Here is a 12692-nt window from a genome sequence, read left to right as displayed (position 1 = left end):
TTCTATGGAAGAGCATGAGATAGTACAGAGAAAAGTCCCTGCTGGGAGGAAGAATCACTGGGGTCCAGTGTTTGGTTTAGAGCACTGGAGACTGAACCCAGGGCTCTTATGTATTACACACGTGCTCTACCACTGAGCTGTATCCCCAGCCTTCATTTCATTTTTTTAAATTTTGAGACATGGTCTCACTAAGTTGCCCAGGTTAGCCTTGAATTCACTCTGCAGCTCAAGCAAGACCTGAACTCAAAACACCCCTGCATCAGCATCCTGGTGTCAAAACAAAACAACTCTCACCTCAAAGGGGACAAGAGGTAGCTTATTCTGGAGCCAAATATGAGTGCCACAGCTGGATATGAATTCAGTTTGCCCAAGCAACAGGTTCCAGAGTTTAAATGTTTTCCTGAAGCTTTATAAATACAAAATAAAAGAAAGTAGTAAATCCAGGTAAGTATTAGTGGGGGTGGCTTGTAGTAAAGTGGGGGTATTTCTTGCTCTGGGCTCCCAATGCTGTGTGATGAGATGCTTCACTTTGGAGCTGGCAGAAGCTAGTGCTCTGCTAATTTAACACATTCCCAAAGTTCCACGTGATAGGGGATAGCCACAGGACATTACGTCACACACAGAGTCGGGCATTAAACGACTACTATATAGGGTCTAAACAGAGCCAAAGACAGGCCAGGAGATGTGGCTTGGTTGGTAGAGTACCTACCTGGCACACATGATGCCCATGGTTCAATCCCCAGCACCATATACACAAGATGTGGCGACACGTGCCCATAATTTCTGCAGCCAGGAGACAAAGGCAGGAGGATCAGAAGTCTAAGCTTAGCCTTGGCTACGTAGTGAGTTCAAAGCCAGCCTGGTATACATGAGACCCTGTCTTCGAGAAAATATAGTAACAAAAGATAATTTGGTCGTGAATCTGTACTTTCCAGCTCTCCACAAACAAACATCTGCTCATACCAGCCTACAACATTACCAGGCCCAGATGCTGATGCAACTTAGAAAGTAACAATGATCAACGCCCCACCACCCCAGCTTCAGAAATCATACCCTGACCAATCAGGAGCCATCAACATTGGAGCAGGACATGCCCCTCCCATAGCAAAAAGATTGGGACTCCTTGAAGAACCAGGGAATGGGTGGCAATAAACTATTTTTAAATTAAGGCATGCATATTGTGTCTTAGACATATTACATTGCATAGTTAATAAACTATTAGCGAAAGTGTGGTTTGTATATGTTCTTAGAAAAAAAATGATGTAACACAAATTGTTGTGTTACTTGCTCAACTGCTGAGTTTCTGAATGAAGCCTGAAATATTGCCAACCAGTGTGTGCAATTCTCTGATGTCCAGTTCTCCACACCACTCTCTGGTTATGAGGCAGAGGCTGGGGCAGCCCCTCTCTTGCTGCCTTCTGTATCCCTTACACCCAGTGCAGACCTGACACATAGCAGGTTTGTTTTTCAAAGCCCAAATCAACCCACAAAGGCATTTACCCAGGAATGAATACGACCCCTCTTTACCTGCACGAGCGCAGGGGAGCAATCCGGCCTGCAGAGGGCGCCAGTCTGCTTCCACATCTCCCCAATGGAACGGAACCCAGAGCCCGGACCTGCTGCTGTCAGTCAGACGGTGCTAGCTGCTCAGTGGTCATTTTGCTGCGCTGGAGATGAAGTAGGAGTTCCGATGCATAAAATCCGAGGGCTCTCTTCCTTCTCACATCTAACGCCAAGTCCCGCATCCCCTACCTCGCTATGAGTAGAGCTGTAACTGTAGCAAGCGGTGTCAGGTGGGGCTCTGAAAGGAGCCCAGGAGAGAGAGAGGGTGGGAGCGACAGGGGATGAGGCAGGCTGAGCAGATCTGCGCTGATTGTTGGAGACGCAGGGAAAGTTCTTTCTATGTCTCCAAAAGTCTCTCTCTCTCTCTCTCTCTCTCTCTCTCTCTCTCTCTCTCTCTCTCTCTCTCTCTCTCTCTCTCTCTCTCCTAAAGGCTAGACTGGGTAGCATCCACAAGAGAAACACCTAGAAGGCGAGTGTTTCCCAGCAGCTTGCTCAGGACCCTCAGGAGCCGCAGCTGGGACTCACGCCTCTGTTAACCATGAACTCTTCCTGTTGCCTGTTCTCTGCTTATCCGATGCTGCCTAACCTTTCAGAGCACGCTGCAGCCCCTTCTGCCAGCAACCGGAGCAGCAGCGGGTTCTGCGAGCAGGTCTTCATCAAACCGGAGGTCTTCCTGGCGCTGGGCATCGTCAGCCTGATGGAGAACATCCTGGTGATCCTGGCTGTGGTCAGGAACGGCAACCTGCACTCCCCCATGTACTTCTTTCTCTGCAGCCTGGCTGCAGCCGACATGCTGGTGAGTGTGTCCAACTCCCTGGAGACCATCATGATCGCCATTATCAACAGCGACTCCCTGACCTTGGAGGACCAGTTCATCCAGCACATGGACAACATCTTCGACTCTATGATCTGCATCTCCCTGGTGGCCTCCATCTGCAACCTCCTGGCCATCGCCGTGGATAGGTATGTCACCATCTTCTATGCCCTTCGTTACCACAGCATCATGACCGTGAGGAAGGCCCTCACCTTGATCGTGGCCATCTGGGTCTGCTGTGGCATCTGCGGTGTGATGTTCATCATCTACTCTGAGAGCAAGATGGTCATCGTGTGCCTCATCACCATGTTCTTCGCCATGGTGCTCCTCATGGGCACCCTATACATCCACATGTTCCTCTTTGCCAGGCTCCATGTCCAGCGCATTGCTGCGCTGCCGCCGGCTCACGGGGTGGCCCCGCAGCAGCACTCGTGCATGAAGGGGGCTGTCACCATCACCATCCTGCTGGGGGTGTTCATCTTCTGCTGGGCACCTTTCTTCCTCCACCTGGTCCTCATCATCACCTGCCCCACCAACCCTTACTGCATCTGCTACACGGCCCATTTCAACACCTATCTGGTTCTCATCATGTGTAACTCTGTCATCGACCCCCTCATCTATGCCTTCCGCAGCCTGGAGCTGCGCAACACATTCAAGGAGATTCTCTGCGGCTGCAATGGCATGAACTTGGGCTAGGGTACCAGTGGAGGCGCTCCATATCTACCCAAGGGGCTTAGAGACAAAAATCAACACTCAGAAGGGACATACAGAATGTCGACAGCTGTGACTGTGTTTGGCTTCATCTGTAAGCTGGTGGCCCTTGGCAAAGGGAAGATAACAGAGTATAGGCTGTCTGTGAAGATCTACGCATGGGTAAGTCAGGGTCTGATCTCCCACATGGTCTCTGGAAGAAACAGCGAAGGCTGCTCTGGGTGTCATCTGTGTTCACTGCTGGGCACCCAGAGCTCTTGATTCCTGCCTGCTCCTCTGCTTTGTGCCAGTAACTGTGCTCCAAGCCAGCCATCCAGGAGGGCTCTTGTGACCAGAACGCGTGCTCAGATCTCTGGCAAGCAAACCTGCTCAGAGCTACCACCTCCAGCTGTCTGTTACATGGAGAGCTTTGCACGCATTCTGAGAGAGACTGTGTTTCCATTCATGTGGTTACCACTGTAAAAACGATGTGATGCTCATTTCTCCCTTCCAGGACTCACATTCATGCCAGCCTCCCCCTCCCCCTGCAGAAATAGCATGGACACGCGACTCCCTTCTTTCTGCGCTATTGTCAGGGTTGTGATTATTGTTGGGGTTTCATTCATTAAATCTGAGTTTCAAAATCTAGCAAATCAAAGTGCTATGGCCAGTGAAAGGTCCTTGCTGCATCCTTGGACTTTGCTACCTGATCATATCAAGGTAGATGCTACTCGGAAAAGGGGGGGATCTCTACTATTGCTTGTCTGCTTGCAGGAAACCGCTTTGCTGTCATTGATGATAGCTCAAGCAGTTGGGTCTGCTTCCAGATCCCTTCCTTCCTTCCTCCCAAGCTCCTTTCCCCCTCCTGGTAACTATGTATCCATCAAGTAGTTATTTAAACAGTATCCATGAGAGAGGTTGTGTTTCATCCCCTTTTGCCCGAGATAAGTTCAGCTAGTGCTTCCCCCTCTGTTTGTGGTTTCCTCCTCTCCAGGACACAGGGTGGAGGGATGTGCTTGAACTGCTCCTGCTAACATGATAGTACGCATAGTTTGTTCCTCGCTTTGATTGTGATGCTCAGAGATAATAAAGGCTTCAGCTTCTGTGACCACTGAACACGTGTGATACTGTGCTGCAGCCCTGGGTCATGCTGTGCCTCCCGCACATGGACACAGTACAGGATCTAAGTATATGGTATTAAAACAAAAGTGTGTTTAGGGCTGGGGGGATAGATTGGTAGTTAAGAGCACTGGTTGCTCTTGCCCGAGCACCTCCATGGTGGCTCACAAACATCTGTAACTCCAGTTCCAGATCTGACACTCTCTTCTGGACTCCGAGGACAGAGCATGCAGGTGGTACACAGACGTGCATTCGGGCAAAAGACCCATATACATAAATAAAATAAATAAATCTTAAAAGTAACATTAGTGGGAAAACCAGTGTTGCCTAGTTCAATTCCCATTAGCCAAACTAAAAACTCTCCCATTTAGTTTCCCAAACCTCCAGGCCTCTGGCTCTTCAACCACTGTCAGTTCTACTTTAATTAACTCACTAAATACAAAAAAAAATGGTTGCTACTCAGGAAGCAAATCTGGAAAACAGAAAATCGAAACTATAGGACCAGCTATAGGAATTGCAATGTCCTTGCTCTACGTAAACAAGATAAAGATCACTTTTACTTCTGTTTTTGGATCATTTATCACATTGTTTCATCTTTGCCTGAACTTTTTAAGTGGTGTCATTTTGGATGTGAACACATGTGGTCCTGTGGGGTTTAAAGGATGCTGAGGATGTGGGGCGTGTCCTCTGTCCCCGTGCTAACATCTTTTGGCACCAACATGCTGCTGTCAATGGATTTCCACAATCAAACGGGTCCTAGTTCTCACTGTGAGCATCAGTTTGGGGGTATACTCTGACAAGAGCACCCCAAGAGTCCCCCAGCCTCTTCCTCAGGCGTACACTGGCTTTGTAAGTTTGAGTGGGATCCTGAGAGAGTATTCTGCTGTGTCTGACTTCCCCAGGATTTGACTGCTGGTCAGAGGACCACATTTCAGTAAAGTGGGTGCAGAAGACTTTCAAACAGGCCTGGTGCAGGGCCTGCTGACCTGTGCCGAGAGCTGAGAAAGAACTTTCTAGGCACTTACTGCTCGGAACCTTGCAACAGCCTACAAGACAATGCTGTGACTGCCTGTGGGTTACAATGAGATCTCTGCCTTTCAGGTTAAAGGGATTTCCGGGAGAACTCGGCAGACCGGTGTAGTCAGAGAGTCCATCTGCAGCTCTACAGCCCCTGTCACCTCATCAACCCTGCTGTGATCCCATGTGAAATGTCCCCCACAGCTCCTGTATTCACACACTTGATCCCCAGTTGGTAGGTGCTATTTTGGAAGATTGTCTTAACGTTAGATGTCTCAAATTAGGGCCTAACTGGAGGAAGTAATCAGGAAGCCCAGTTCCAATTCCTGTCTGTTCCTTCCTGACTGTGGAGGACGCAAGGCTAGCTACCTCAGCCACCTGCCACAGTGACTCCCCCACCATGATGGAGCCTGCACCCTTTACCAAGGAAGAAAAATAACCCCATCCCTTATGTTGCTTTTTGTCAGGTGTTTGGGCACGGCAATGGGCAAAGTAACCAGTGTGTGAGCCACAGTACCCTCTTCATGGAAGCTGGAGGGGTGGCTGGGTTAGACCTGAATGGCATTAAAGGTTTGCACTCCTGCAGAAGGCTCTAACACACACACACATACACCCTTGATGAGTTTCCAGGAAGATTAGTTAGGATAAAGGGATACAGTTTTCCGAAATCGTATGTGGCCCCATGAAGCTCGAAAGAGGTGAGTCGGAGTCTCGGCAGGCTTTCACTGGCTTCCTCTCCTCGGGGAAACAACCCTGGAAGTTGGGGGTGCTGCTGGCCCTGTCTCCTTCTACAGTCTATCTCAGATCTTTATGAGGGGACCCATGGAATGCCGGGACGGGGGGAGTAAGATGCATCACCCCCACCCCGTTTAGAGTACCCATGGCAGGACTCTGCCTGAACCAAGGAAGGTGAACCTCTCTCTCTCTCTCTCTCTCTCTCTCTCTCTCTCCCTCCCTCCCTCCCTTCCCTCACACTACCTCTCTTTCCCTCTCTTTCTTTCTCTCTTTACACACACACACACACACACACACACACACACATATATATATTTGAATTTATATATTGGAAGTGGTGTGTGTAATTTTCTATGTGGGGCCACCCACCTACACAGTAAACACTGAAGGTGATTGTGGCCTTCCTCTTAACATGGAATTTCAACACAATCTTTTCCATTTTTCTGTCGAACTGAAGTTAAAGCAAATGACTTTTAGTGGATGCTAACCAAGAGGAGCCCTGAAGGTAAGGACTGCCACATCCTAGTCCAGATAATTGAGGTAATAGACAATGGCTTTCCTTTGGTGCCAGGGATATATATGTATGTGTGTGTGCATGTGTGTAAGTATATATGTATGTACATATATATGTATGTTTATGTATATATGTATACATATATTCTCCCTCCTCTTCTCCCTCCTCCCCACTTCCCCTCCCCCTCCCTCCTTCCCTCCAACAAAAGTCAATGAAAGTCCTTAACTTCCAGAAATCAAAGCGTACCACAATCTTAATCCTTTAGTTAACTGATGTCTTTCAAATTTAAGCTAATCTTTTATGGTTAGAAATCTTGAGGTTTCGGCCTCTTTGGCTGAGACAATTTTCACACGCTCCGGCCTCCTCTGAGATCTATTTTCCACGCAGCAGCTGTGCGATTGGAAAGCAAAATGCAGAACATAGAGAGGTCTTGTTCAGCTCTGTAGGGTCTCCCATCGCATCTTAGGAAAATCTCAGCTCTTCCCCTGAACTAGGAGTCGGAACAGTGTGATCTCTGTGGCTCCCACACACTCTAGGGAATTCCTCCTCCCCGTTGTTCCCTAGATCAAATCCTCCATGCCCCAGGCCTTTGCAGCTGAGGTTTCCTCCACCTGAGCACTCTCCTCCAGACCCACCTGTAATTAGGTCCTTCTTATTCAGCCCTCACCATCTCTCAGAGACACCCGCCCTCCCTGCTGAGTCTCTCTAAGTAAGACCCAGCATTTCCACCTCCTTGCTCTATCACACACCTTATCGCTGGTGTGCCCATTCCCATTCTCACTGTGTTCTTGTATGTGTTAATTGCTGGTGTACATTTTTGTTTATTTGATTCCCACCAGGGTCTTCCGCTAAACAGCAACATGGGATGGATAAAACTAGTCAATCAAGAAAATGGTCATCATGCTGCCAAGGACCATTTCTGGATCTGTGTTGGTTCAGGCAGCCAGGGTCTGTGTTGCCACCAAAGACCACATGCACGTCAGGGGTCTGGACCACCACCTAGGGCCATATTAGTGCCTGAGGGTTGTGCCACTGCTGGGGCCATGCGGATCTGAGTGACCTGTGCTGCCAGCCAGAGCCCATGGTATCATTGGGCCTGGGATGCTGTCAAGAGCCATGTCTGGGTCCGTGACCTTGCCCCAGCCATGTTCTGTGGTGAGGTCTGTGGCTCCTGTTACCAATAAAGACAGTGAGAATGGGGCCACACAGAGATGGCTCTGTCCCTCCCTGGCTGCAGCACTAGGGAAAGCTGGCCTTGCCCCTCACCAACTGCAGCACTAAGGAGAGCAGGCCCTGCACTTTACCTGAGCAACATAATGGAGCTGACCCTGTTGACTGGGGTGCAGGTGAGCCGGCCATGAAGGTGTGAGAATAAGGGAGCTAGCCCCACTACCTGTCTGTCAGCGGTGGTGAGATCAAGGGAGAGACGACCCCTTCACCTCTCACCCCTCAACATCTACTGTTAGTATTCAAGCATCTGTACTGGCCAGACCTTGGGGTTTGCATCCTCAACTGTAGCCACTAAGAACACCTCCTGTGCACATTCACTACGTTCTCCCTTAAAGGGCCCTGCCCACCTCTCCTTCTCTCTCTCTCTCTCTCTCTCTCTCTCTCTCTCTCTCTCTCTCTCTCTCTCTCTCTCCCCTCTCTTCTCTTCTGCCACTCCTGTCCCCAGAGGCTGGTCTCCCCTCCCCCCCTTTCCTCATTCACTTTCCACCAATAAAGAAACCCTCCACCTGAGCTCTGCCACATGGCGTCTTTCTCTTGCGTGCAGCTTTTTCTAAATAGCAACGCCGACTGCAGTCAGGAAAGCTGGTCCCAGGGTCACAGAGTGGGAGAGCCGACACTGCCTATCACTGACTGCAGCACTCAGAAGAGTGGGCCCTGAACCTTGCCCAGGTAGCACAGTAGACCTAACCTGTTGACAGGGCCCAGGTGATCTGGCCCCGTGAGCATTCATGGGAGATCTGGGCCCATCTCTCATCTGCCATCCAGTGGAGTGGGTGAAGGAGAGATGCCATCTCTCTCCCCGCTGCCTCTTGCAGCCTGTGGCAGGTGGGAGAGCTGGCCTCAGGGGCATGAGAGCAGGAGAGCTGACCCCTGCCCTCACCAACTACAGTATTTGGGAGAGCAGCCCTGCACCTCACCTGGGCCAAACAGTAGAGCTGGTCCTGGTGGTGTGAGTACAGGTGAGTCGGATTCAAGGGTGAGAGAGCAGGAGAACCGCCCCTCTCCTGCTGCCTACTGCGTTGGGTGTGCTAGCTGGGCACTCCTGGAGAGCTCACCCAGGTGGTGATGATGAGGTTTTTGGGAGGGAATGGGAGGAGGGGAGGAAGTGAGAATTTGGATTGTATTCTTTTAAAATAATAAGATAATTTTTTAAAAAGTGTACTCTGACCATAAACAGTTTGCAATCTTTATTTGTGACATTCTCAGAAAATTCCAGATTTCCAGCTAAAAAGGAAGTGGGGTCCAGATCAAAAGTCACATACACTCTTGGCCTTTAGCATGGCTCAGTACTTAGTGCAGAGTATGGCAGCTCACACCTGCAACCCCAGCACCCAGCAGATTAAGGACGATGACTACTCACTGAGGCCAGCCTAGGTGAGGCTGGATCCTTGTCTCATAAAACAAACAAAAGGGGCAAGGGCTGTAACCCCATGCACAAGCCCTGGCTAGTTAGAAAGCAACCACATAAAACATCTAAAGGACAGCACACAGAGAGACGTGTTTACTTAAGGTGTGGGACAAAAGCAGAACCTTGGAATCACTGCCAGCAGCATGGCCAGTACATTGGGACACTCCCCTCTCCCCAGGATTGCTGGAAGAACTGTATACAGACTGTCCCGGGTGCTGATGAGACCCAGGAAACACTAAGGTTTGGACAATATTATCTCGATGAAGGCAGTCTTCCCAGCAATCTTTGATTAGACGTGTTAGAATTCTTGACCTTCGGCCAGCAAAAGATTTCAGACAGACCCCTTGCAATTCCTCTTCAGTCTTGTATCTCTCCAAGGCCCGTGCTGTCCAGGCGGCTGCGTTTCCAGGAGCAGATGTGCTTCTCTTGACTGGGGGCTCAGAGAACTCCAGCAGGAGGCTCCACATTGAGGGCCTGTGAGCTGAAACCCCTAGCAAGTGGACCCGGGGTGCCGGAGAGGCTGTCTGGGGCAAGGGGAGAAGGGAGGAGAGGGATTTCTATACAGGAAACAAAAGCAACCCCCCCCCCTTTCTCTCTCCTCTCCTCTCTCTCTCTCTCTCTCTCTATCTCTATCTCTATCTCTCTCTCTCTCGATAAAATCTTCAGCAAAATGCACGCATCGGTGGCTCTTTGAACAATGGATCCAGGCTTTGGGGAAGGAAGTCGGACTTCAAAGGTGACCCCTGTCACTCACAAGGAGTGCCTAGAGTGTTGAGTCATGTTTGGAAGACAATTAAGAAAATGCCCCCAGCAGACTGGTCTGCAGACAAGTCTGTGGTACATTTTCTTAGCTGATGATTATGTGGAAGAGCCCAGATCACAGAGGGTGGCACAATGCCTGGTGCAGTGGGTCTGGGCTGTATAGGAAAGCTACCTGAACATAGGCTGGAGAGAAAGAGCAGCAGTCCTCTGTGGTCTCTCTTAGGTTGCTTCTTGTCACCATTCAGTCATAGCGACTTAAGAGCGATTTACTTTAGGGCTACACTCTGTGACTTCCTATTTGCCACTTAACATGATCTGGCATCTCCTAGGAAGAACCTCAGTGGCTGTCCAAATCAGGTCGATCTGTGGGCGGCTCTCTGGGTTGTCTTAATTGGTGTGGGTGTGTCCAGCCTAAAAGCAGGCAGCAGCATTCTCTAGGTCTGGATAATGGGCTGTACAGAAGGGGAGAATGCAAAATGCACGCATCCATCCGTTCTCGTTCTACCCTTGATGGGATGTGACTCGCTGCTTCAAGTTGTTGCTGCCTTGGCTTCCCTACGATGAGAGACTGTGACCCAGAATTATAATCCAAATCGTAGCAACAGAAACAAAACTAGAACAACTCCATATGTGCCGGGAAGTTGTGGCAACAGTGGCTCTGTGGCAGGAGGCGAGTGGGGCTGCCTGTTCACATGCAGCAGAACAGGAAGCAGAGAGGGCAGGAAATGGGACCAGGTGCATACCCCAGCAACTCACTTCCTCCAGCGCGGTCCCACCTCCGACAGGTTCCACAACCTTCCAGGGCAGCACCGTCAGCGGGGGCTCAAGTGTCTAAACATAATAAACCCACAGAGAGCTTCTCACCACATTCCCACCGTGGTGGAGGAGGGGAGGTTCGGTATTCTTCAGCCTCTTCCCTCTTCCTAGGACCACTTCTCACTTCCTTCTAAGGTCGCCCCTTTGCATGTGCCTGGTACTTTGAAGACTCAGAGCACATCTGAGGACCAGGTGTGTGAACAGGTGAGATCTTGAGACTGCCTATTTAATTCCTTCAGATGGATTAAGATTGGTGAGCAGGGCTTGCCATATGGTTTAAGAAGAATTCAAACCAGGCCCTGCTTCTCACTGTGTCTCCCCAGCATGAGGCAACTTTTGTCTCCTCGTCAAGAAAACCTGGCACGATCCTAGCAGCTGGCTCAAGCATTTGATGAGGTATTTCAAGGACATGGTCCACGGGAGATCCCCTCCCTTAGTGCATTGCCTAGTGTTGGGAACTGTGGACCCCCAGACCCTGAATTTCCTTTGACCCCCCCTGCATGCCAGAGTAAACACCTTGTTTTCCTATGCTTGCAGCTGCTCTGAGCACAAGACCCTCAGGAGTTCCTGATGGCAGGGGAGTGGTTTCTGGTGGACTTGTAGCTGAGAGTTAGGGCATGGCCATTAGTCAAGCAGACCCTATATTAGCTGCCCTAGAACACAATAAAGGGGCATTCTTGGCACCCATGGCTTTGTCTGTCTGTCTGTGTGTGTCAGTCTCCAGCCCCTTGCCCGACTCGTGAACCTAAATGGTACTGTAGTGTGTAGAGCAGGTGTTGCACTACAAACCAGCACCCATTGACTCACTCAGCTAGTCCTTACTTCTAACTTCATTAAAAGTCACCAGTCACAAGCTGGAGAGAAAGCTCAGTCAGTAAAGCACCTGTTTTGTAAGCAGTAGGGCCTGAGTTTGCTCCCTGGAGCCATGGGTATGGTGGTGCGCACTTATAACCATGGTGCTAAAGAGGTAGGGATGGTGGAGCCTCACGTTTGCTGGCCAGCCAGGCTAACACACAGAGAGAGAGAGAGAGAGAGAGAGAGAGAGAGAGAGAGAGAGAGAGAGCTGGGGCCAGGCCCGGCGCTCTGCATTTCTAACAAGTAATAGCTTAGCGGTGATGCTCGAGGCTGAGACCAGTACTTGGCCCAGCAAAGCCTCCCTCGTCAGAGGTATGAGGGCAAGATGGGACAATTTCTCACAGCTGAAAAATCAATCACAGTGAGGGCGACTTTCCTGGTGAAGCAAATGTATTGACTGGGTCTTGGTCTCTCTCTCTCTCCCTTTCTCCCTCTCCCCTTCTCCCTCTCCTCTCCTCCTCCCTCCCCCCCCTCCCCACCGAGGAAATAATGCCCTGGGAAGTCCAAAGGGTCACAACTAAATGAAACTGTTTTGAGCTGTCCTTTGGGGGGAATTATCTTTATCATCTTTCCGCAGCCCCTGTCTGCGTGGTACCAGCTTGTCTGAGGTGAGGTGAAGCCAATGATTTACTGGCATTCAAAGCGTGGATGTGAATCACTAGCAAACAGGCCATCCTCTGAGTCATTCACTCTAGATGACTCCATCAGTTATAAAAAATTGTCAGAAAACTCCAGAAGGGGCAAAAACAAGCGGGCAGGCAGAAGGTGTAGAAGAAAAAGTCAACAGAGGTGAGGTAGTCCGTGCCCATGAGAAACCACACCCATGATATTTCTCTTCATAGACCCCCCCCAACTCACCCCCCCCCGCCCTTGCCAAAAAGTTCAGTGTGGAGATGCACCACTGAAACCCTAATGCTTGGGAGGTGGAGACGGGGAAGCAAACTCAAGGTTATCCTCAACCACATGCCAAGTTTCAGGGCAGTCTTGGCTATAGGAGACCCTTTACAAATCTGAAAAAATAGAAATTTATGCAAATTATGTGCTATGTTCTAAAGCCAGTAAAAAATAAAAATAAAAAAAGAGTTTGAGCCACACGCTGAGGAGTAAGAGACAGCCTGTCATGTTCTTTTTTTTTTTCAGTCAAATTCTGACAGCTTCAATTTGTTTGA

The 12692-nt window shown here is 49.8% G+C and overlaps 1 protein-coding gene across 1 annotated transcript; it reads left to right on the top strand.

Annotated features, from left to right (window-relative positions):
- Positions 1-2101: 2101 nt before the first annotated feature.
- On the top strand, positions 2102-3073 carry Mc3r (melanocortin 3 receptor). The gene has a single exon (XM_057781726.1). The coding sequence runs from the start codon at positions 2102-2104 to the stop codon at positions 3071-3073; it is 972 nt and encodes a 323-aa protein (XP_057637709.1).
- The last annotated feature ends 9619 nt before the right edge of the window (positions 3074-12692 follow it).

This window comes from Chionomys nivalis, chromosome 9, assembly GCF_950005125.1.
Source record: "Chionomys nivalis chromosome 9, mChiNiv1.1, whole genome shotgun sequence".
Lineage (NCBI taxonomy): Eukaryota > Metazoa > Chordata > Mammalia > Rodentia > Cricetidae > Chionomys > Chionomys nivalis.
This window is presented reverse-complemented; position numbering and strand designations above follow the sequence as displayed.

What these genes read in the sequence shown, in the direction of transcription:
- Mc3r (XM_057781726.1), top strand. Translation starts at nt 2,102, where the DNA reads ATGAACTCTTCCTGTTGCCTGTTCTCTGCTTATCCGATGCTGCCTAAC.